The 25,706-nt window shown below is 47.6% G+C and overlaps 1 protein-coding gene across 9 annotated transcripts in view; it reads left to right on the top strand.

The window, feature by feature from the left end:
* Positions 1-25,509, top strand: part of LOC106609395 (membrane-associated guanylate kinase, WW and PDZ domain-containing protein 2) — a 255,367-nt gene extending 229,858 nt beyond the window's left edge. For 3 of the 9 annotated variants that reach the window (XM_045722160.1, XM_045722165.1, XM_045722164.1), the window contains exons 12-22: positions 681-903; positions 4,162-4,203; positions 4,858-4,973; positions 5,320-5,512; positions 6,373-6,642; positions 7,317-7,502; positions 7,948-8,182; positions 10,759-11,014; positions 12,258-12,401; positions 17,850-17,988; positions 21,533-25,509. In XM_045722160.1, coding sequence (XP_045578116.1) covers positions 681-903; positions 4,162-4,203; positions 4,858-4,973; positions 5,320-5,512; positions 6,373-6,642; positions 7,317-7,502; positions 7,948-8,182; positions 10,759-11,014; positions 12,258-12,401; positions 17,850-17,988; positions 21,533-22,332 — 2,604 coding nt within the window. In that variant the 3' untranslated portion in view covers positions 22,333-25,509. Of the gene's footprint in view, positions 1-680; positions 904-4,161; positions 4,204-4,857; positions 4,974-5,319; positions 5,513-6,372; positions 6,643-7,316; positions 7,503-7,947; positions 8,183-10,758; positions 11,015-12,257; positions 12,402-17,849; positions 17,989-18,801; positions 18,913-21,532 lie in introns of all 9 variants that reach the window. The other 6 variants (XM_045722168.1, XM_045722166.1, XM_045722167.1 and 3 more) reach the window with 6 other exon arrangements.
* Positions 25,510-25,706: the final 197 nt, after the last annotated feature.

The raw sequence follows: 25,706 nt of genomic DNA, 5'->3' as shown, positions 1-25,706 counted from the left end.
TTCTCTGAGGGGGATGAATGCTGTGTGTTTGCACTCCTCCTATCACCATGCCCCTCTAGCATCCGCTACAGTCTCTATCATAGAATGTCTTGGGCCGTAGCCACCCTACACTGGACCAGTACCCTCTGTGTGCCCACTTTGGCCATTTGCCGTCTTCCGACGACGACAGTGGCACACTGCCATGTTTAATATGCTCTCCGCCTGCCTCCCTCTTCCTCCCAGCAGCCCTGAACTGGTGTGCCTGTGCTCTCTCTCCTTCTGCATAATTAACACACTGCTTTTCCGGACCTGCTTTAATATGCCTTGGCATCTTTTATTTCCTTTAAAACGTTTCTTCACCTCTCCTCTCTTCATCTTTGTTGCTTTTAATTAGTCGCCGCCGGCTGGTGCTCATGTTGCTTTGCTGCATTACTACTCCCACTAATATTAGACTGCTGTAGTGAATGACAGAGGTCAATGAAGTCGATGACGTCCATGAAGGCCTCTATCCCCACCTGTATACTATGAATAGCTTGCTACCTGCTCTCACCTCATTTGGTTCGTCTAAGAGGAAGTTGTTAGAGTACCAGGACAGCGTCCCCTTGCATCCGTTAGGGATGTCAGTGAGTGAGGACCGGCTGAGAACCAGGGTAGGGGTGGTGGAGACTGAACCAATGCCCTGATGTCTGATGTGTTTACAGGTGTTGGAGCAGTGGGACGCGGCCCAAGGCCAGGGAGGGGGTCAGGGCAGCCCCCAGACCAGTCTGTCTGCCCCTGTTGTCCCCCACAACGCCCCCTTCCTGACCCGCCACCTCCACAGGGCCTCAGTCCCAGACTCTGCCCTCCCCGAGGGCTTTGATCTGAGCAGGCCCGACCCCTATGACCTCTATGAGAAGTCCAGGGCTATCTATGAGAGTAGTAGGCGTAAGTACTGGAAACACACTAGTAACAACAACAACAACAACAACAACAGCCCCATCATATCTGTCTGGGGTTCCAGGAGTTAATGTTCTTCTGAACAGGTGGACCTATGAAGATACACAGTAGTCAGGGCTCCATAGTGCAATATAACAATGGCCTCAGCTCCACCTGTTCTGTTCCTATAGGGACATAGTCTGGGTTCTGTTCCTATAGGGACATAGTCTGGGTTGTCTGGGTTCTGTTCCTATAGGGACATAGTCTGGGTTGTCTGGGTTCTGTTCCTATAGGGACATAGTCTGGGTTATGTTCCTATAGGGACATAGTCTGGGTTCTGTTCCTATAGGGACATAGTCTGGGTTGTCTGGGTTCTGTTCCTATAGGGACATAGTTTGGGTTGTCTGGGTTCTGTTCCTATAGGGACATAGTCTGGGTTGTCTGGGTTCTGTTCCTATAGGGACATAGTTTGGGTTGTCTGGGTTCTGTTCCTATAGGGACATAGTCTGGGTTGTCTGGGTTCTGTTCCTATAGGGACATAGTTTGGGTTCTGTTCCTATAGGGACATAGTCTGGGTTCTGTTCCTATAGGGACATAGTCTGGGTTCTGTTCCTATAGGGACATAGTTTGGGTTGTCTGGGTTCTGTTCCTATAGGGACATAGTTTGGGTTGTCTGGGTTCTGTAAATATGATGGAGTATGACAATGGTTTAAGAGTTTATACTTTTGTCTTAGTGCTGACAGATGACTTGATGTTGATACATTTGTACTTGGCCTAGACTCCTTCGTTAGGGGAATCTCTGAATATCTCGCGGATCTCTGCCTCCAGTTGATGTTCTGCCAGAGTGTATAGTCAAATTAGCTTTTTTTCAGGAACATCTCAGCCAACAACCTGTCTTCCTAGACCGCTATAAACTTTAGGAGCCAACAATTATATTTTAGCCATTAAAGATCCTGTCAGGGGTAGAAGCGTAGGGATTTCCTTTCAGTTCATTGAGTGTACGGCCAAGCTTTTAACTGTGTTTCCAAGATATGCCCTGTAGGAGGATTTGTACGACAGTATACCATTGGTTTTTGACATCAGTAGTCATATCTACTGTATGATTCTGAACATAAAGTGCACTCATCCTTTTGACCAGTGCTAGTGACAGTGCTAGTTTCTGTTAAGTCCGTTCAGGTTGATGTACCATAGAGGCTTCATGATTGACATGCAAGGCTCTAGCCGGTAGACATGATAATGCTCTGCTCCTCTCTATGGTAGAATCTCTGTGGGCCTGAGTCAGTCGTAGGTGAGGAGAGAGACAAGCTGTGTGCACGCTTATGCAACACAACCTTTATTAAAGAGGACAGGGCTGTCGGAAGAACTCCACGTCAAAGCCTCCCAGCGTCTCGGTCAATCTTCCTCTGTTGCTTTCCTTTCTCTCTCTCTCTTTTTCTGTAGCTTTCCTCTCCCTCTCTCCAGCTCTCTCTCTTTCTATCTGCATTTCTCTCTCTCTCTCCCTGTGTCTCTATATCAGTCTGTCTCTCTCTCTATCTCTGTCTGTCTCTCTCTCGCTCTATATCTGTCTCTCTGTCTCTCTGTCTCTCTGTCTCTCTCTCTATCTTTGTCTGTCTCTCTCTCGCTCTATATCTGTCTCTCTGTCTCTCTGTCTCCCTGTCTGTCTCCCTGTCTGTCTCCCTGTCTGTCTGTCTGTCTGTCTGTCTGTCTGTCTGTCTGTCTGTCTGTCTGTCTGTCTGTCTGTCTGTCTGTCTGTCTGTCTGTCTGTCTGTCTGTCTGTCTGTCGCTCTCTCCTCTGTCACTGTCTCTCTTCGTCTCACTCTCTTCTCTCCTTCTGTCTCTCTCTCTTTCTCTCTCTCTCCCTCTCTCTCTCTCTGTCTCTTTCTCTCTCTCTCCCTCTCTCTCTCTCTGTCTCTCTCTCTCTCTCTCTCTCCGTCTCTCTCTCTCCTCTCTCTCTGTCTCACTCTCTTCTCTCTTTGTTTCTCGCTCTTCCATAATTTCTTTCTCTCCTTTAGTCCCGTGTTCAGTTTAGTGTTAAGTATCTGTCCCCTCCATGTAACATGCCCCCAAAGTGCTGTTCGCTGCTAGGCTACACGTGCAGACTGTTGGTCAGTCAGGTTAACAGGGTTGAGGCACAGGGCAACATTTAGGAACACTTTACTTGTTTCCCTCAGTGGTGTGGGAGTTGTAGGTCATGAACATTGGTATTTTTCAGTAACCTTATCTAACTAGGACTGGTCCCAATATAGCCTGGAGACCAATACAGGCTGTTAGAGAAGAAAATGCACCCATACCCCACAACCATAGACAAGTCAGTGTAGCTTCCACTGAATGTTGATAAGGTTTTCTACAGCTGGAAAATAATCATGCCGCAACAGGAAATGGCTTATAATTAATGGAAAAAATGTAGGAGTTGATAATATATATTACACACTTTAGAAGCCTTTTAAAGCCTTATTACACTACACGTTTATATTTCCTGCTGTGTAGGAAAATTCTCAGTAACAAAAGAGTGATCAAATTAAGATCCTACATCTGTAATTAGATGCTTTTATTCTAGTAGGGAACCAAGAGACCCCATTACATGTGAGAGAGCTGGAGTTAGATGGAGATTTATGAATTGTGTACTTTATGTAAACTGCAACACAGTCTGGAATATACCAAAATCAACCTCTAGCCAGCAAGGTCATTCTGTCCTTATCTTCTGCCAACATCGATGAGTATTTTTTCCAGCAATCTTATTTATTATAAACTTAAAACACTGTATATGGGTTCCGTGGTAAGACTTGTGTCAGTCAGTCTCCTTATGTGTCATCCGCCATCTTTGTTTCCTCAATGAATTCCTCCGGCATCCCAGCGGACACTGGTCTCCGTGATTAAACCTGCTGTAAATAGAGCCCATTTCTCATCACAGTCACTTTGACCCGCTCTACTTCATTTCATAGGAAAGGGTTTTTAGGGTAATGAATATCACTATGCCGCAAATAATTCTGCTTTCCAGTAAAGGCCTGATTGCAGATGAGTTTCTGCTCCCCTAACACATACTGTAAATAAAACGATAGCTGTATTACATGCCCTAAGCACATCTTTTCCACAGTGCAATGGATGATGTAGGAACTCTGTGCAGACAATGTGCTGAGGCAAGTTTTTTTCTGTCTTGCTCTAGTCTCAGTCTTTTTAGTAGTCTGCTCTGAGTGAGATAGTTGTAAGACAATGTGTGTGTTGTATTATTGTTTATGGGTGCTCCCTCAATCTCCCTCCCCCACACAGAGCCAGGCCTGCCGCGGACCACCTTCTCTGTGGACCACTCTGGTATGTACAGTGGCCCTGAAGAAGACTCCCCACAGGGAGAAATAGGGATTATTCTAAATGTTTTTATTTTTTTATTAAACATTTAATTTGCAATGCATTAAAGGCCCAATGCAGTCATTTTATATCAGTATCAAATCATTTCTGGGTAACAAATAAGTGCCTTACTGTAACAGATTTCCATTAAAATTGGCAAAATTGGCTTTTTAGCCCAAGAAACATTCTCAAGCAGGAATTTAGCAAGAACTGTCTGGTTTGAGTGTGGAGGGGGAAACTGAAAACTAGCTGTTATTGGCAGAGATGTTTGGAACTCTCTTTGTTATTGGTCTATTAACCAATTTACTGCATTGATGTCCCCATGGAAAGCCGGAACTCCCGCCCATGCAAACCTGCTGATTAGGGTCCTGTGTAGATTCTTTTCAACAAGCAACTACCAGGAAATAACACTGATAAAACATTTTCACACTTTTAGTGTTAGTTCCATCAGCTGTTGTACAATATTATATAAAACACAGGAATAACAGTGCCTTTCATTTCATGTGTTAACTTCCACAATGTGTGATCCACAATCCTCTGGCTCCACGTAAACTAGACATTAGACTGAGGGCACTCCAAGGTCAACCCGTGTCACAGGTATTGTCTGTTCCTTGACCCCAGGGGCAGAGTACCAGGAGGTGGAGGTCCACCTGAGGAGGCAGAAGTCCGGCTTCGGCTTCCGCATCCTTGGGGGAGATGAGGCGGGACAGCCTGTGAGTCCGGACACTCGTGAGAAGGCTCGTATGAGATGGGCGTGGAACCCTGTCATTTTCTCCTCTCTAACCCACTACATACATATCTAACCCTGAACCCTGACTGACTGAGAGACTGGTGATGCTGCTGTGGATGGTTACTGGTTAATTGTCTGTAGAGTGTCTATTCATAAGCACCGCTAACATAACCACTTATACATGTAATTTCACATACAGTTACTCACTGCATGTTTCTTGTCCACTTGACCATGGTTACATATCACTTCAATGTAGTCCTTTTATGAATCCAGCCCTCTGATTGGTCAACCGACTTTTTAACCCCTACCCCTAGCTCTCCATGCGTTCTGATTGGTCTTTTTCCCATAAACAGATTCTGATTGGGGCCATCATAGAGAAGAGCCCTGCGGACAGAGACGGGCGCCTGCGGCCAGGCGATGAGCTCATCTTCGTGGACGGGATCCCGGTGGCAGGGAAGCCCCACCGCTACGTCATCGACCTGATGCACGGCGCCGCCCGCAATGGACAGGTCAACCTCACCATCAGAAGGAGGCTACAGGGCCCAGGTGAGAGGATGGGAGGGGACAGATCTAGGATCAGTTTCCTGAAAACTCCTAATCCTAATCATTAGGGAGGAAAACGGAACTCTGACCTTAGATCATCCTCTAGGGTCAAATTCATCCTACTCCAAGAAGGCCTGATAGTCTTCCTTTCTCTGGCCTTATGTGGATTCCGGCTGTTGTATTGTACCTTGAATTGTAGAGCTGCAAGAACATGCTGTGTGATGAGTGTAGCAGCCCTCTACACTCAGATCTCCCCATTCCCTTATGTCAGCTTACGCTCCGGCTGCCTTTGGTGCCTGGGGAGGAGAGCACAGCCAACCTGGTGAGATCCCGTCTCCCCTCCTCTGTCTCCCTCTTCTCCTTCCGTCTCCAGTCATGAAAGGTTGTCTGACTCATCCGTGTCGTCCGTGGTCTTGCCTTTCATCCCTCAAACGTTTGATTCAAAGTAACACTTTTGGAGGTGTCAAGACTCTGTGTCTCCCAGAGGTCTCACTGTCTTCAGTTCAACCTTGATCACTGAAGGAGATGTAATGAGCTCTAACATGACATCTTGGTTTTGAGGGAATCTTAGTTCTTAGCGATTGTATCTACAGATATCTTCAATGGAGGTTTTGTTTTGGATTAAAAATATCTTTGGATGCAACAATACAGCCGATGAGGTGTGAGAGAAACCATGACCTTTCTCTGATCTGATAGCCAGTCCAGACAGGGCCAGTCTTTGTCCATTGATGAGTGCTGTGCTGCTGTGCTGCTGCTGCTGTGCTGCTGTGCTGCTGTGCTGCTGTGCTGCTGTGCTGCTGGGCTGCAGTGTGGTGTGGTGGAGAGCAGAGCAGGTAAACTCAGCTCTCTGTTCCCCCTCACAGGAGAGCCGTGTCCAGAGAACGGCCGCAGCCCCGGCTCTGTGTCCACCCAGCACAGTTCCCCACGCAGCGACTTCACCAATGTCACCTATCCTGGCAACAACGCAGCCCCAACCACTGACGCCATGGGTACAGGTAGCACCACAGATGGCGAGCCGACCTCCAGCGTGCAGCAGCCACCGAGTGACGTCATTATCCACCGCAAGGAGAGCGAAGGGTTTGGATTCGTCATCATCAGCTCGCTCAACCGGCCCGAGACCACCGCCGCCATCAGTGAGTGCTGCTCTGTGTGTGTGTGTGTGTACGTGAGTGTGTGTGAGTGAGTGTGTGTACGTGTGTGTGTGTGTGTGTGTGTGTACGTGTGTGTGTACGTGAGTGAGTGTGTGTGTGTTATTGCGTGTCCATGGGTTGTTTACATTACAATGTACTGCCTTATGGCAGTTTCACCTTTTAAAAGGGAAGGCTTAGCATATTATTATGCTCTTGAGCATTTTACTCCAGCAGATACAGTCGTTCCAAGCAGAGATAACCAAATCCATTTTGACAGAAATTGCTGAGAGGAAGAGGTCACAACTATAGAAAAAATGTAACACCTCTATTTTTGAATCATGTACTCCTCCTCTAACCATCTAACCCATCTCAATTCCAAATGGTTTCCTGACTGTACCAGTCCCTCAGATCTGAGGTAGCTAGGCTCCAGTACGCCGCGTCGCCTTCTAGTGCCCTGCCCACACTCACCGTGCATACAGCCAGCTGTCTTACATAAGCTGAGAGGGGGCGAGAGAAATGTGAAAAGAGCGAGCAACATAGATAGAAAGAAGAGAGGGAGAGCTGGAAAGAAAGCAGCCAACCAGTAAGATTAGCCTGAACTCAGACTCATCCTCAACTAACCATATCTGTGTCTCTCACTCTGTGTGTGTTGTCCTCCTCCTCTCCTCCCATCCCAGGCGTGCCCCATAAGATTGGGCGTATCATCGACGGCAGCCCGGCGGACCGCTGTGGCAAACTGAAGGTGGGTGACCGCATCCTGGCGGTGAACAGCCAGTCCATCATCAACATGCCCCATGCCGACATCGTTAAGCTCATCAAGGACGCCGGCCTCAGCGTCACCCTCCGGATCATACCACAGGAAGGTGAGTGAGACGAGGGAACAACGGTCAGTAGACTGGAGATAATGTGGGGACCAAGGGGTCAGCAGAGAAATCTATACTGTAGATGTGGGGGGACTTTCAGGGACTGTTGTTAAAACTGATTGTCGTCTTAAATGCAGCACGTTGTCTTACTGTACGGACCGTTTTACATCCTTTTTTAAAGGTGGTTGTTCTCTCTCTGGCTAAGGCACTATTTGCGTGGATCAGCGAGTGATATGTCTTTTTCTGTCACCATCTTCTAATACTTCATGGGTGTTTCTGGTATGACGAGCATCTACTGTAGATTACACACAGAGCATTGTGCTGACAGTTCTTTGAAGCAGATGGACCGTGTATTATTGTAATGTGGCTCTGTCTAGCATAGTCTATGCTGTGGTGTGTATCTATCTGTCACTGTGTCTGACACTTCTGTCTGTCTGTGTTTCAGAGCTGAGCCCGTCAGCCCCTAGCTCAGAGAAGCAGAGCCCAGCAGTGACCCAGCAGCACAGTCCTCAGGCCCAGCCCAGTCCCGCCGTGGGCCAGCCCAGCCCTGCTGTCACCCAGCCCAGCCCTGCAGTCACCCAGCCCAGCCCTGCAGTCACCCAGCCCAGCTCCCTGACCCACCAGAGCCCCATCACACAGACCCCAGCCCCCCCACCCCAGATCTACACCCACGACAGCAGGTACGGCAACCGGATGGTCACACACACACACACAGACGCACACTGCTTAAAAACACACACACCAATTCATAGCACCCAGCCCAGTTCTAAATATTGGTCCGTCAGGATAGGGCCATAATTTACACAAGCATTTTGCTAAACTCACAATAACGTCTGCTAAATATGTGTGTGACCAATAACATTTGATTTAAGACGTGCAGCATTTGAGTGCTCTATCATTTCCTATGTATTTAAATCGTTTAAGATGGTTGATCATCTACGTGTATGGGTTAATGTAATCTTTAGGGCTTCCTCAGTATTGCACTGTCTTCTAGTCCCAATGCTGTGGAAGTCCCCGATGTCTTATACAGCACAGTAGTATCTCTTTTTTGAATCTCTGGGGTAAAAGCACTGTTCCTAAGGGAATTACAGGTGAGAGCGAGGTATTCTCTCCCTGTCTCCAGTTTGTTGTATAACATCACTTAACTCTTATGGACTCCTGAATTATTAACCTAAATAGCTTCTTTATAGACCTACGCTGAATATTTCATCAAGCTCTTACAGGGGGCCCAAAATGTACCCTGTCATTGTCCTTTCTCTCCTGCTCTGGAGAATTTCCCTAAATCTCTGAGTACTCTGATTTATTGCCAACTCTGTAAAAGACTGGAGTGCCTTTTTATGTGGTTCAAAAAATATATTTCACTTACCACCACTAGAGTCTTGCCTCAAAGGTAGTTTGATTGAAACAAACAAGGTATTTGGTAAATAAGTTAAGACTTTGACATGAATTGATTCAGAGAGCATTACCTTCACCACCGAATGAAGTTGGAGCGTTCATATGAAATGCTTCTAGTGATAACCCACTGGGCAAATCATCATTTCAACATTGGTAATTGGGTAATATTTAGTTGAGAACTTGATCAATGAAACTACAACATACTGTATATTAACCCACTCAAAAAGACCACTCAAAACTTAGTTCAATGTCCAATGTGTCACCATGCATTCAACCATCGAAAAAAGCACAACCAAATTCCAATGGAAAAACAATGTCAGATTTTTGCCTTAGTTTTCACTGAAATGTCTCACTGCGCTTTCAACCATTTAAAAGCACAGCAAAGTTGAAATGGGAATAAAATACCAGATATTTAGTTTAGTTATACAACAGATGAATGTGTTATCACTGTGTTTCATCTAATAGCACAACCACATGACCTGGATTGCAGTTGAGATTACATTAAAAGTGCATGGTGCAGAGATCAATGCTGTTCAAGATTCGGCACAGATTATTACAGCAATAGTGAAGATCTCCAGAGACCTGCATGCTTTACAATAAGGATTTTATAATTACTCAACCTCAAGGTGGCCATGGATGTGTTACTCATTTTAAAGTTGAATGTTATATTTGTTTGTACGATAGCCTTAATTTAGGCTATATTAAATTGTGTTTGGTTGACAAAGCAACCAAATATCAACATTTAAATGAGATGTATCTACTGATTGCATAGTTCCATCTGAGCCACTGGCTTAATCCCATTCTTTAACTTAGATTTTTGGTTGAGTTAGAGACATGAATCCAACATATCATTGGTTAAACTTGTCAACAAGTTAATATGCTATTCATTGTTTATTGTATTTCAAACATTGAATTGTGTTTGATTTTCAACATAACAATCAAAGTTAAAGAATAGGACTAAATCAACTCAAACTTTAAATGCACTTTAAATAAAGTTGGATTTGATTTAGTCCTATTCTTTAACTTTGTTGTGTTAACTTACAGATTTTGTTGCAATGGAGACGTGAATCCAACATATGAATTATTAATTTGGAGACAAACTGTAATTAAAGCCAGAGTAAGTCAGTGTTACAGGTGGAAGTAGTAGTTTCCTTCAAATGTTGTTATTTGGTGGGTTGACAACTAAACACAATTCAATATAACTAAATATCATTACATTTGAAATCAATCAAAGCTTGAAACCCTAGGCCTATTGTATTGTCTATTTTTAGTTGAATTGAAACAATAGCTGTTGATGACTTTGCAAATGCTATATAGGCCGAAATAGTCTCATTGACGTCATATGAGTGATAAAGTATGGTCACATTTAATTTGCTCTGTGAAACCTTCCCTTTGGAATGACTTTGATAGCAACAGCGAATCTATTTAGTTTTTAAGTGAGCTCTCAAAAAAATCATTCTCAAGATAGCATCATGATAATAGTCACTGACAAATATCATATCTAAGCAGGGTGGGGCTTGGTTAAAACCCTGGATGGGAGACCAACTGGTAGCTGTAGATATACCAATTCTCCAGTAGGAGGTGCTGCCAAGCCTATTGTTTTGAAGATCTGACGCAGTTTTTAAGGTACAAATTCAACATAGACAAACCTATGTTGAAATGTGGTTACCATGACAACATCATCTATGTGGTTGAAATTTCACCCTCAAAACAGCTGTTTACATTGATTACTTTTTTCAAATCCAATGTATTTTCCTTGCAGATTCCTTGTCACAATACATTGGCAAATTACGTTGTAACAACGTTGATTCAACCAGTTTATGCCGTGGGAAATTTTCCTTTAACTTGATTGGTTGGTTAGTTACAGGTCAGAGGTGAAAGCGAGGCAGGACGTGAAACCGGACATCCGACAGCCTCCTTTCACAGACTACAGACAGCCCCCATTGGACTACAGACACCCTCCTGTTGCAGACTACCGCCAGCCACCCACCCTGGACTACAGACACCCTCCTCTGATGGACTACAGACAGCTGTCCACTGACCCCAGGCACTTCCCTATGCCTGTGCCCCACGACTACAGACAGATCCAGCCACAGATCCAGCCACAAATCTACCAGGTTAGATACTTTACTCATCAATACAATATTGACCTGGGATGTCTGAAAACTTACATTGTACTTTTACTTTACATGTTACTTTTATTTCAAGCATGTACAGCTGTCAAAATGGGGCTCCCAGGTGGTGCAGTGGTCTAAGGCACTGCATCTCAGTGCTAGAGGCGTCACATCAGACAACCTGGTTCGAATCCAGACTGTATCACAACCAGCCGTGATTGGGAGTCCCATAAGCCGACGCACAATTGGCCCAGCGTTGTCCGAGTTTGGCCGGTGTAGGCCGTCATTGTACATAAGAATTTGTTCTTAACTGACTTGCCTAGTTAAATAAAGGTTAAAATAAAATAAATACATTCAACTGAAATACATGGGTATTGACAAGCAAGAAACAGTAGTTCAGGTAGAGAGGGTAACGAGGAAGATGTGGTCATTCTAGCCTGGTTAAACCAGACTGAACGATGCACTGAGTTAAACAATGGCGAGCGCAGCATTCAGTCTGGTTTAACCAGGCTATAGTAATACACATGGCCATTAGCTTTTGTGATGGTGACTGATGTTGTCTGTATGTGTCCTGCTCCTTCCCCTCCTCCCTGGTTCTTACTGCCTGTTGTCTGAATGTGTCCTGCTCCTTCCCCTCCTCCCTGGTTCTTACTGCCTGTTGTCTGAATGTGTCCTGCTCCTTCCCCTCCTCCCTGGTTCTTACTGCCTGTTGTCTGAATGTGTCCTGCTCCTTCCCCTCCTCCCTGGTTCTTACTGCCTGTTGTCTGAATGTGTCCTGCTCCTTCCCCTCCTCCCTGGTTCTTACTGCCTGTTGTCTGAATGTGTCCTGCTCCTTCCCCTCCTCCCTGGTTCTTACTGCCTGTTGTCTGAATGTGTCCTGCTCCTTCCCCTCCTCCCTGGTTCTTACTGCCTGTTGTCTGAATGTGTCCTGCTCCTTCCCCTCCTCCCTGGTTCTTACTGCCTGTTGTCTGAATGTGTCCTGCTCCATCCCCTCCTCCCTGGTTCTTACTGCCTGTTGTCTGAATGTGTCCTGCTCCTTCCCCTCCTCCCTGGTTCTTACTGCCTGTTGTCTGAATGTGTCCTGTTCCTTCCCCTCCTCCCTGGTTCTTACTGCCTGTTGTCTGAATGTGTCCTGCTCCTTCCCCTCCTCCCTGGTTCTTACTGCCTGTTGTCTGAATGTGTCCTGCTCCTTTCCCTCCCTGGTTCTTACTGCCTGTTGTCTGAATGTGTCCTGCTCCTTCTTCAGGACTTTGACTTCTTCACCGTGGAGCTGGAGAAGAGTGTGAAGGGGTTTGGCTTCAGTATCCGTGGAGGGAGAGAGTACAAGATGGACCTGTTTGTCCTGCGACTGGCCGAGGACGGACCCGCCATCCGCAACGGGAGGATGAGGGTAGGCTGATGACGATGTCACATCCTGCGCTGAACTAACACTCCCCCTCAACATACCTACAGTAGCTTCTCTCCCAACGCTGGTTTAGTGGGATATTAATAATAATTGTTTGCTGGTTTTAATTGTCTGATGATTATCTTGGCAGCAAATTTCCATTTTAAGCCCCATAAGAAAATAGTCTGCTAAAGCAGTGTGGCTGAGTGTGTGAAGGATTTGGGATGTTTTGACACCTGCTGGGTTAGTGGGTTTACTGGCAGCAGAAACGTTTCTCTAGTCTAGTCAATAATTCATTAGGTACTATGAACATTCAGATGAATAATTAAAGGGTGGCTGCTTTTACTATTAATAGTTTTCACGTTTGTCCGTTTCGTAATGATCTCTCCAGGGATAGAGGGTACTATCTGCCGGTCACCATCTGTTTAACAAAAAAAAAGAAGACAATTATTTTCTAAATTGAAGTTCAAATGTAACGTTAGTACTCTTTGTAAGAAGATGCAGAGCGTGCCAAGCTTTTCGTTTTCCCCAAGTTCACGCCTTCCTCCCATCACCTCTGTCAAAGTATGAGTCACTCTCTGTCACGTCCTGACCAGCAGAGGGAGGTAGTGTATCAGTTGTGGTCAGGATGTGGCAGGTGGTTTGTGTTTGTTAAATGTTGAGTGGGTGATTGGACTCCCAATTGAAGGCAGGTGTATTGAGTTGCCTTTGATTGGGAGTCCTATATAGGAGTGTGTGTTTTTCTTTGGGGTTGTGGGTAGTTGTTTGTGATCACTGCTTGTTTAGCCTGTCACACTGTTGCCGTCGTGAGTATTGTTTTTGTTGGTTTTCATGTGGATGCTTTACTTGTTTCTCATCAATAAATATGAGTATCCACATTCCCGCTGCGCCTTGGTCCATTCCTAACGACGGTTGTTACAGAACTACCCACCACCAAAGGACCAAGCAGCGGAGGAGGAGGAAGCCACAGGAGAACAGGGTGGATGAATGGACATGGGAGGACGTCCTGGACGGCAAGGGATGCTACACCTGGGAGGAAATCCTGGCCGGAAGGGATCGCCTCCCATGGGAACAAGTGGAGGCACTCAGGAGAGTGGAGGCAGCTGGACAGAGGAACCAACGGGAACGTTATGCTGGAACACGGTTGGGTAGGAAACCCGAGAGGCACCCCTAAGAATTTTTTTGGGGGGGGGCACACGGGTAGCTTGGCCAGGCCAAGGAAAAGCCGTAAGCCAGCTACCCGTGATTACAGGGAGGTGCGTATGAGGTGGAGGGCGCCATGTTACGCTGAGGTACGCACCATCTCGCCTATACGGACGCACAGGCCAGTCCGCCCTGTACCAGGGTGAGGTGAGCATCGAGCCGGAAGGGGTGATGCCAACCCTGTGCTCAAGACCGCCAGTGCGCCTCGAAGGTCCGGTGTTTCCCGCTATACGCACTAGCATGGAGGTGCGTGTCTCCAGGCTGGCACGTCCAGTACCAGCCCCATGCATCAGGCGTCTAGTGTGTCAGCCCAGCCTCGCCAGTCAGGAGTCGCCAGAGCTGCCTGCCAGTCAGGAGTCGCCAGAGCTGCCTGCCAGTCAGGAGTCGCCAGAGCTGCCTGCCAGTCAGGAGTCGCCAGAGCTGCCTGCCAGTCAGGAGTCGCCAGAGCTGCCTGCCAGTCAGGAGTCGCCAGAGCTGCCCGACTGCCCGGGTCTGCCAGAGCTGCCCGACTGCCCGGGTCTGCCAGAGCGGCCCGACTGCCCGGGTCTGCCAGAGCGGCCCGACTGCCCGGGTCTGCCAGAGAGGCCCGACTGCCCATCCTCCGGCCCTGACCGAGTGGCCCGCCTGTCCTCCGGCCCTGACCGAGTGGCCCGCCTGTCCTCCGGCCCAGCCCGAGTGGCCCGCCTGTCCTCCGGCCCAGCCCGAGGGGCCCGCCTGTCCTCCGGCCCAGCCCGAGGGGCCCGCCTGTCCTCCGGCCCAGCCCGAGGGGCCCGCCTGTCCGTCTGCCAGGGTCAGCCCGAGTGGTCCGTCTGCCAGGGTCAGCCCGAGTGGCCCGTCTGCCCGGGTCTGCCAGAGCGGCCCGACTGCCCGTCCTCCGGCCCTGCCCGAGTGGCCCGCCTGTCCTCCGGCCCAGCCCGAGGGGCCCGCCTGTCCTCCGGCCCAGCCCGAGGGGCCCGCCTGTCCTCCGGCCCAGCCCGAGGGGCCCGCCTGTCCTCCGGCCCAGCCCGAGGGGCCCGCCTGTCCTCCGGCCCAGCCCGAGGGGCCCGCCTGTCCTCCGGCCCAGCCCGAGTGGTCCGTCTGCCAGGGTCAGCCCGAGTGGACCGTCTGCCCGGGTCTGCCAGAGCGGCCCGACTGCCCGTCCTCCGGCCCTGCCCGAGTGGCCCGCCTGTCCTCCGGCCCAGCCCGAGTGGCCCGCATGTCTTCCGGTCCAGCCAGAGTGGTCCGTCTGCCAGGGTCAGCCCGAGTGGCCCGTCTGCCCGGCGCAGCTATCGGCGCCACCAAAGTGGGCGACGCCGAAGTTGGAGCGAGGTCCACGTCCTGCACCTGAGCCACCTCCAAGATAGGTGGGTTGGGGAGGGAGGGTGTAGCACAGTGCCGTCGGTGACGGCAGCCACCCTCCCTTCCCTCCCTTATTGTTTAGGGGTTATTGTTTATTGGTTTTGTTGGGGATTGTTTTTTTTGTGTGTTCTTTTTTTTAGGTACATTCCGGGGTCTGCACCTTGAGGGGGGGGGTACTGTCACGTCCTGACCAGTAGAGGGAGGGAGTGTATCAGTTGTGGTCAGGATGTGGCAGGTGGTTTGTGTTTGTTAAATGTTGAGTGGGTGATTGGACTCCCAATTGAAGGCAGGTGTGTTGAGTTGCCTTTGATTGGGAGTCCTATATAGGAGTGTGTGTTTTTCTTTGGGGTTGTGGGTAGTTGTTTGTGATCACTGCTTGTTTAGCCTGTCACACTGTTGCCGTCGTGAGTATTGTTTTTGTTGGTTTTCATGTGGATGCTTTACTTGTTTCTCATCAATAAATATGAGTATCCACATTCCCGCTGCGCCTTGGTCCATTCCTAACGACGGTTGTTACACTCTCTCTCAACAGCTGTATATGTTCTTGTAGCCTGCTATGTTCATCCAGAGTGAATCTGACCACTTTAGGGCGTAAAAAATACAGAAATCTCACTTTACTTTTCCGATATCAAAGAGTATATTACAAGTCTGCCATCGCAGTTTTTCCTAAATCTCCTAAAGTATCTTGTTCGTCTCCTACCCGTCACACTTTTCTCTCTGCCCAATCTCCCTAGTGTGGGCCAATAGCGTCATCGCTGTGCATTCCTTATCTGTAATGAACCTGTCAGAGATAATGTGTGTAAAACGCCCCGTAGGGATATAACTCTCACTCCGTCACGGCGAGGTAAATGCAGCTCGGCGGGCCCAGGCACAAACCCATCGACTGGGGATGAGGGATAGCTAGCGGTCCTTGTCTCTCTCTTCAACGCCCGGGTCGGTATCGTGATTTATCCTTCAGTAATCACAGCTTTAAAGGCCCACTCAAATTCTGCAGTCTGCCACACACAGGCCCAGTTTGAACTCTGATCATGGGGGAGATGAATGGTCGAGGGGGAAAGGTAGGATCATCTAACACCGCTGTTGAAATGAACTGGGATTTGCCGGCTGGCTATATAGTATACTACTTTTTACACGACCAAGGCTCAGGCTCTGGTCAAAAGTGCACCATATAGGCAATAGGGTGCTGTTTCAGACACAGCCTTAGAAAGCTTGGCTGGACTCAAGATAGCATCTAGAGGAAAGACAATCCAAGGATAACCATGCTTCATCTGGAGCCTGGAGGTCATACTACTGCTGTCGGCTTGGTGTTCAATTCTCCCATCCCACCCAGTCACTTCCCATCCATTTAAAGGGGAATGACTCAGGCCGGCCTCAGCCATTCACCAACTGTCAGAAAGTGTTTTAACGATCGTCGTAAGGAGGAGACCAAGGTGCAGCATGGTATGTGCTCATGTTTACTTTTATTTAATTCAGAACACTAAACAAAATAACAAAAAGGAAAACGAATGTTACGTTCTGCAGGCTTACACAGAGCTGTACAAAAACAAGATCCCACAACTGAAGGTGGGAAAAAGGCTGCCTAAGTATGATTCCCAATCAGAGACAACGATAGACAGCTGCCTCTGATTAGGAACCATACTCGGCCAAACACAAAGAAATATATGACATAGAATGCCCACCCCATATCACACCCTGACCTAACCAAACAGAGAAAAACGGCTCTCTCAGGTCAGGGCGTGACAGGTGTAGATGGACGGGCTGTCCAGCTCCGCTCAGATCAGCCTAATAACATTTAATGACTCCCCTTCTCTCTCTCTGTTGCCGGGTGGATTCTCTCTCCTCTCGCTTTCAAATTACTTTCACTATTAGCCGAGGACTTTTCCATTTGTTACAGTAATTGGTTTATACATTTGGTCCCGCAGCACGTGGTCTCCTACACTATCAGTCAAGAGGGCACTGGTCCCATTCCCAAGTGAAGGAAGTGTGTTAGTGAGATCCTTCAGGGGATATGCCTATACAATTGGCTTCTGACCTTGATTTTGTAGTCACAACCTTTTCACTGTAGTGCTGGAAGGGAGATGTAGTCTACTTAGTGAAATGAATAGGTTACTACCAGGTCTTCAGCTGCTAATGTCCTGGGTCATATTCATTAGGAATATGTTTTGCAACGGAAAGCTAAAACAACTGTTTCTTATTGGACGGATGCAGGTACTCCCTCCCTGTTTCAGTCTAGTTTCTTCCGTTTGGTACGTAATGAACAACGCCCAGGACATTGGTATTCAGGAGGGTAACCTCTTTAGATTCAGCCCCCCTGCAGGGAAGAGTCCATAATTCAATCTAAATGACATTATAAAAACGGGCTGCAGGAATTAATGGCAACTGACACCACATTCATGAGTGCTAATTCTGATTAGCGCTTTACACTGGGCGTTCTGATCCCTCTGCACCACTATGATTTATAGATCCACATTGATCCTAATAAATTGTGATCCACAATAAATTTGCCTTATTAATTTTGTGCTTTAATATGTTGTGTGTGTGCTTATCTCAGAGGCCTGCCAAGAAATAATTGCGTTGGTGGTTGCGGCAGTGTGTGCCAGCGTTCTTCCATAATTTGTTCATCTAATCAGGGAATTGGTGTGAACTTGTCACGCAATGTAACGCATGTTTATATAACACAGGGTGCTCAGTGGGTTGGTGATTTAGAGGTTACTGTCACAGTGGTCTATTTATTGTCTGTACAGTATCTGCATGGCAACAGGATTTCATGCACATACACATACACAGCGGGGGGACAAACACACACATACACACACACTATCTATCTACAGTATTGCTCTCTCTCTCTCTCTCTCTCACTCACTCACTCACTCACACTCACTCACTCACTGTGTTGTCTCTCCTCCTCTACAGGTAGGGGACCAGATCATTGAGATCAATGGGGACACCACCAGGGACATGACCCACGCCCGGGCCATCGAGCTCATCAAGTCAGGGGGCCGGCGGGTGCGTCTGCTCCTGAAGAGAGGCACAGGGCAGGTCCCAGAGTATGGTGGGTTTCCCTTCTGTCCCTCTAACCCTGTGTTTACCCCTCCCCAGGCCAAGGCTAATCCAGCTGTAACGCACTCAAATCCACCTGCTTACCTTCTAATCTCATATGATTCCAGTAACACTATAATCACATTTTAAAAGTCACACACATTTCTAAAATTATTACGTCTATAGATTATTCTTTACTCAGGCCTCCCGAGTGGCGCAGCAGTCTAAAGCACTGCATTGCTGTGTTGCGGCGTCACTACAGCCTGGGATCAATCAGGCTGTGTCATTACGAGCTGTGACTGGGAGTCCCATAGGGTTGCGCACAATTGGCCCAGCGTCGTCCGGGTTTGGGGAGGGTTTGGCCGGGGGGGGCTTTACTTGGCTTTCATGCTCTAGCGACTCCTTGTGGCGGACCGGGCGCCTGCGGGTGAACGGTGTTTCCTCCAACACATTGACGAGGCTGACTTCCGGGTTAAGCGAGCGGGTGTTAAGAAGCACGGTTTGGCGGGTCATGTTTCGGAGGACGCATGACTCGACCTTCGCCTCTCCCGAGGCCGTTGGGGAGTTGCAGCGATGAGACAATTTCGTGATCACGAAATTAGGTAGAAAAAAGTGGTAAAAATGACAAAAAACATCAACTATATAACTATAACTCTGCTTATGTCTGGCATGCCTATCTTCTAATCTAGTTATATTTTCTATATCCATAGCAATGTCTTTCTCTCTACTTAATACTTTAACACTGATAAACTTGTCTTTCTCTTGACTAACAATAGTGTAACTCTTCCTTTCAAGGCGTCTGGTTTAACCCTAATGACTGGTATAGGTTGTTACTCCCCTTTCCTTAGGAATGGTACCTTCCAGTCTCTCCATGTGCATGAAAAGTGACAAGCATGGCTCCCCCTATTTCTTCCTAATGGGCCACTCTAAAGACACGGTTTGTGACGATCTGCATGTTCCAGTCTAATTCTACTTGGTGTCGTGGTTTGTGGTGTGGTTTTGTGTGCCCATGCCGTGTGTTGCAGCTGTGACTTCCTGGTCAGAACACACTGGCTCCTCCTCTCCACTTCAATCACAGTGATATCAACCTACAGTAGTTCCCCAGCTATTGGGGCTTTCAAGACAACTTGGGGGGGGGGGGACGAGGTCAAATCATGATGTCACTGATCTTCAGGTCGGAAAATCGGAGCTTTATAAAGATGTCAGAGTTTGACCGTTCAAAACTATTTTCCCAGTCGGAGTTAGTTTTTTTCCTGAGTTCCCAGTTGTCTTGAACAAACTTAAGTCTGAGATTTCCAAGTTCCCAGGTGTTTTGAACGCGGCATATGTCCACATGGTCATCAGGCCAGCCCAATGGAATTATTATACTGTATGTACACACAATAAATACATATTACACATTTAGAAAGATCCATGAACCAACTTTTACAAAATAGCGATTCAAACTGACAGCCACTATCGTCTAGATAGATTAGTCAGAAATATATAGGCAGACTATTTCCTGTGATGATAAAATCCCACCGTGGTGAACGCTGAGGCTCCTAACAGACATTTATGCCTCCAGCACCTCAGGGAATGACAGCACCTAGCGGCCCACTTGGTAATAAATCCTGATGTGTCAGACTCTCCCATGGCCTCTGTAACAGAGAGCCACACTCCCGGCCTGTGGGTAGTGAGTTAGCGCTGAGGCTAGCACTGCACATGACTCTTCCGCAGCCAGCCAAGGCCTCCACTGTGAAATACAGTCATCAGCACTTAGCTTTGGCAGGTGACCAGGGTCTTTAAACACAGGAAATAGTATTGTCTGTCTCCATCTTCGTTGCTAGGCGACTTCTGACTTCCACTCCCAGTCGGGTCTCTCCGGCCATTTATGACTGAGATTTTTTTGTTATCTATTTCTGTCTCTCTCTTATTCTCTCGCTCTCTCCCTCCCTCTCTCTCTCTCCCTCCCCCTCTCTCTCCCCCTTCCTCCATTCGAAAGGGTTTTTCTATTACCTGCCCGAGGGTGACAAAAAGCTGTGAAATACGCACCATGAGCCCATTACGCTGTCAGCCAGAGGACGCCATATTAAATCACCAGCGTCACTTTTCATATCAACTATCAACCTGTGTGTTCTGGGCAGAGCAGTCACATAAAAGTGGAATAGCCATTTGTAACATGGATGTGGGGGATTGTGTGGATACGTAGATGTTTTACAGGCCTAGGTTTATCTGCATACTGAGAGGATGTAGTATTTATGTTTGATGCGCTGCTTCGGGGGTGTTTAACTACATTTTGCAAAGCGGCTCTATATTTTCAGCTAGTTTATACAGTACTTTGCGGAGGAAAGCGAATTCAAAGCTTATAAAAACGGCATCCTGATGAAATAATCAAGTGGAATAAAAGACGGTTGCCACATTTAGTACCACACAATATGATACTGTGTGTGTGCGCGTGCATGACGTTTGTGAGTATGTGGAAGTGTGCATGCTGTGTATTGTGTTGCTGTATTAGTGCATGTGTACATTTGTCCCCTCGTACAGAGTACTAGAGTATGGAGGTTGTTTTAAGGTCGGATCCAGTCAGCTAGCTGGGCAGCAGGACCCATCACCCCTCAGAACGAACAGAGCCGTATCCAAGGTGACAGCCGGCATTAGCTCAGCACACATACTCCCTCCCACAATCCTATTGGGCCACACAGTCTCCACGGGAGACAGGTCATCACTTCAATACACCAAGCAGTAGCTGATGGGTAGCGGAATGAGCTGGTGTGAAAAGTCCAGGGTTTCAGAGCGCAACAGGCACCTGCATCGACTGTGAGCCTGCCCACTGAGCTCTCTCCAAACACCAGACCTTCCTAGCTGGTCTGGGAGTCCATCTAGTCTGTAATGAGGCCTCATGGAGCTAGCCTAGCCTAGCCTCCCTCTTTCCCCCTGCTAGTTAGACGATTGGCGCTAGCCTCCCTGGTGACTTCCCCCCTACCTGCCTGTTTGTAATGAATGATAACCCTGGGACTGCTAGCTCAGCGATGCAGAGAGAGAAGCTAACAGGCCTTGTGAGCTGCAGCAGCCTCTCAGGAGAAGGTAGAGCCCTCTAGGTTTAGCCGCTACCGTGGTTACTCAGCCCAGAGCACCGGTGGGGAGTCTCGAACCCACAGGTTTTCTCTCCCGAGCCAGGCTGAAGCACCGCCTGATTCAGCACATCATCCATTCCATTAAACCTGTTTTCGATTTCTCTGCCCACTTCTTAGAAGTGCTGAGGCTTTAAAGGGAGCTAGGGAACTGAGTGTGTGACTTATAGGAGTGAAGTGATATTTCACTTTGTTTGTTGTGATTGCTACAATATGGATGCTGTCATCCATGTAGACTAGAGGCGTGTTTTTTGGCTTGGTGTGTGTTGTTTGGTTAAAGCTATAGATTCATAGATATATCTCTATAGGGCAAACTTCCACTTAAGTCAGCTTTTCACTCAGTCTCCCATTGACATCCATGCATGACTAAGTAAATGGAAGGTAGGATTCGCCCGACTGTTAAGACTATCCTTTCCCATGTCTAACTGTGTGTTTGTGCCCCAGCAGACAGTACCTCCCCCTGGGATGCACGCCCTTCAGCCTCCCCAAGTCTGTCGGAAGTAGCCCTGCCCCCAGACACTCTGACCATGCCATCGCCCTCATCTCATCTGACCCCGCCCCAGCAGCCCCCAGGCCCCGACCTGGCTCATCTGCCACCGCAGGAGGTCCCGCGGGAGCCGGCGAGGCAAGAGAGCAGGAGGACGGAGCGCTCCCAGAGCCCCCGGAAGGCCACGACTGAGCTGCAAAATCCGGACCAGACCGGCCACGGGAGGAGGGACCGGGACCGGCCCAGTGGGAGTGGTTGCAGTAGCGGGAGGGCCAAACAGAAAGAAGGTGGCAGGTCCACCCGCAGAGGGAGCTGCCCCAAAGAGGGAGGGCCGGTGGGGAGGGATGAGCTGCTACCTGTGGGAGGGGAGCCCAAAAGCTCCTCCAGGGGGATAGCTGGGGAGAGCAGCAGCACGTCCCACGGGAAAAGAGAACCAACCCAATCCCCGACGAAAGACTCCAAGCCCTCATACACAAACTCTAACGGGAACGGCGGCAGCGGTGGTACTCAGAGCGGCAGCAGCAGTCACCCAGACGTTAGTGTCGGGCATCAGGGGGAGCCGGCACAGGAGAAGCCCAGGCCCAGAGAGGCAGAGAGGGGCCCTGGAGAGACCCGGCCCTGCCGCCCCACCAAGAGCACCAGCAGCGGCAGCACGGCAGCGGGTAGGAAGGCCACCGTGTCCCCTGGGCCCTGGAAGATCCCCGGCTCTGACAAGCTGCCCAGCACCCTGCGCTCGGGCACGTCCACTGTGAGCAGATAACACCTTGGAGTACACCCACCACCACCAGACCCCCAGGCCGGGCTACACTAAACCTGGCTCGCCCCTTCTTTGGCTCCCCTCACCCTGCCTCCACTCCCCCACCCCACCCTCTAGACCTCAGATGTAAAGGGGGGTTCCTCCATGCGTTTTTAGAGAACCATTTTTATTTATATTGTACTCTAAATTATTTTGAGAGATATTTTACACCGACCACCTTAAGAACTGGAAAGCATCCACTTAAAAATTCAAAACAAGAAGAAACCAAGCAGAATGTGTGTAGCGTGACTGGATCCTTGAGCAGTGTTAAGGGGTCCGAATACAGGAACTTCATTTGGAAGTGCTCAAATCCCCACAGCACTCCAGTCGAGGACGTACATGCAAATTGAACCACTCACCGATTGGTTGACTGTGACACTGCAGTTTTTTTTATACAATGGAGTCTATTTTATGAAAAGGAATGTTGAAGAGGGGTTGCCTGTTTTTGTGTATTTTGAAAAGAGAGAATGAAAACCAGAACTAGGAAAAGAGTATACGCATTAATGGAACTTTGCCTTAAATAAGAGACTGTATGAGACTGAAGAAGCTATCCCGAGTAATCTATCAAATGATATAGAAATAAATCTATTATATGATGAGTATTAATATGTGGGACGTGATCATCTCTAATGCATACCTAGTCGGGCCAATGGTAGTCCTGAGACGCCTCATAAGCTAGACGAGCGAAGGAACACAACACCGTTTTTCAACACTCCCTTATAACTCCACAGCCCAGCCTATGATATTGCATTTCTAGTCTGTGTTGGACCCATTCTACGAGACTGCAGTGGACTCTAAGGGCTGTTCGTGCTTGAATCATCAACGGTTGGGTCACAGGAGATACATTTCCCCCTCACTGTGCTTCGCGAACAAAGCAATTTGCTGAGGTTTGTCTGGTGGACACTGTGGAGAGAGTGAAGGCTCATGGAATATCGGGGCAGAGTGCCTTACGATCAGGGACCGACGGACAGAGAGGTCTGTTATGGACTTAAAGAACCTAGAACATTCTCTAGACTGATGTGGTTCAATCCAGGCTGCAGTCAATACCAACATCCCAATATTCATATACATCTGTGCCATGACGGACAGTCATGTTTTTATATCTGATTATAGAAATTTGTTCACTATATTTACAGACCCCACAGTATTTATTTGGTCAGAAAACATTAGCACATTTTTCCATTTCCTTACAGATTGAAGTTAGTTCCACAAATTTTTGGGGTTCTCTTGGTATCTCATCGTCAGATATCGAAACGTCTGGGCAGAACATCTCTAACAGATGGTGTAATCAAGCTGTAGCTACACAGAATGATGTGTTTGGGTGAAAATATGGCAAGTGTATGAAAGCGGGAAACACCACTAGTACTTCTGGTGGGGATCAGAGAGAGAGAGAAACATTGCCATTTGTCACGAGCTCATTCATCACAATGTGTCTAATGGTCTGTGGCTTCACTTAACGCTGTTCATTTACACAACACATGAAACACTTTTATCTCCCAAAGACGCATATGTATACATTACAACTGACAACTGTCTGGATATTCATTTCAACATTTGTTTAGTCTCTAAGTGTCTACATAGCCAGCGACGTTAAAATATATATACATCTCTCTCTACCAGATTGTGTCCCAATTAACTTTGAAGCTCTAGACAGTGGAGGCTCTGTCAGTGGCCCTGTCTGCACTCTCCTATTACCAGTTTACACACACACACACACACACACACACACAGTAACACACACACACACGTCCCTCAGAACCGCCTTGTCATCCAATGACTAAGGCAGAGTTTTTTTTTTTTAAACTCTCTCTCTGGCCCTGGGACTCACAGAAGCTAATTCATCTGTCACTCTGATAACTATTATACTGTAGATGTAGATGTGGAGAGACTACAATCATCTAGTCATTATGAACATTGACAGACACAAGAATCATTCTTGGCGATAAAAGAAAAGACATTAAGGAGCAATCCGAATGTGTCCCCTTTAGTTTCTGCAGACATCTGATTTTTGAGTGGTAATTTGCAGTGTGTCGAGCTAACAATCCAGCAAAGAGAGGACGACATTGGCAGAACAAAACTGTCCCCCTCGGGTGGAAGAAATGCAGACAGTCTTTCAGAATAGGAGTAATACGAGAGAGGTGAGTGATGCTCTGAGCCCATTGGAAACTCTATTTACGAGAAGAATAAATATTTCTTTAAAGCACAAAGTGGTTCAGAGAATTGGCATATAAATTGTGCTGGGGAACTGACACTGAGTAGACAGGAGTCTGTGGCTCAGCCACTGTCTGGGCCTGTTTGAATACTTTAACAATGCATCCTTCCTCTCTTCCTTCTCTCTTTCCTAGCGTCTTGTAAGAACAGTGGTTACTTCAAGTAAGTAGGCAGCAGGTAGCCTAGAGGTTCAGCGCATTGGGCCAGTAACTGAAAGGTTGCTGGTTTGAATCCCGAGCTGACAAGGTGGGAAATCTTCCCATGTGCCCTTGAGCAAGGCACTTCACCCTAATTGCTCTGGATAAGAGCATCTGTTAAATGAAAATAAAGAACTATATAATAATGTAAAGCAGGTACATGTTCATTCATGTAAGTGTCACTGGTTACTTCAAGAAAGGATTCATTTGAACAGTGCCACTGTGTGTTCACTCCACACACAACCATTCCTATAGTGTCTGGACAGCCCTGACTGTATACTGCACCTTCATCACTAAGCCTATCATGACTTCTGTGTAGACTGGAGACAAGGAAGAATGTCCTTCCTTCGTTGCACAGTTCGCCGCTTTTTCTCATCAGAGCAGTCCCCCATTGAGGCAAATGTCAGTTATTTTCTATGGACTGATCAGAAGAGATGGGTATATCTAAAACGGTGAGTTGAAGACTGACGGCATGTACGATACATGAACCCCCTGAGCCTACCTAATGCAGCAGGGTATCACTGTGTAGTGTTATTATTAGCCGTGTTATTGACCTTGTACAGGTGTGTCGCTATTATAAATATGACTCAATGTATTATTATGGATAGTCACAGACTATAAGTGAACGACCTATTTTTATGAAATGCAACACTATGGATATATTAACTTTTGCAGAAATCTTGTTTACCGTATGATATTCTGAAATGCTGTCAAATAAAATCTTGACACGGTGTAAAGTATTCAATTAAGATCGAGCTGTCACCGATTTATGTCTGACCTCGTTGATGGGCTTATGCTAGGTGAACAGCTTGCCATAAGGTGTGTATTCATTTGTGCACACCGTAGTAAAACGTTTTGCATCAAAAACAAAGGTTTGTTATAGGACAAGTTCAGGTTAGTTCCTCCGTGTTTTGGCTTGTTTGCTTCTGT

This window comes from Salmo salar, chromosome ssa07 (assembly GCF_905237065.1).
Source record: "Salmo salar chromosome ssa07, Ssal_v3.1, whole genome shotgun sequence".
NCBI lineage: Eukaryota > Metazoa > Chordata > Actinopteri > Salmoniformes > Salmonidae > Salmo > Salmo salar.
Note: the sequence above shows the minus strand (reverse complement) of the source record. Positions and strands in the feature narration are given on the sequence as shown.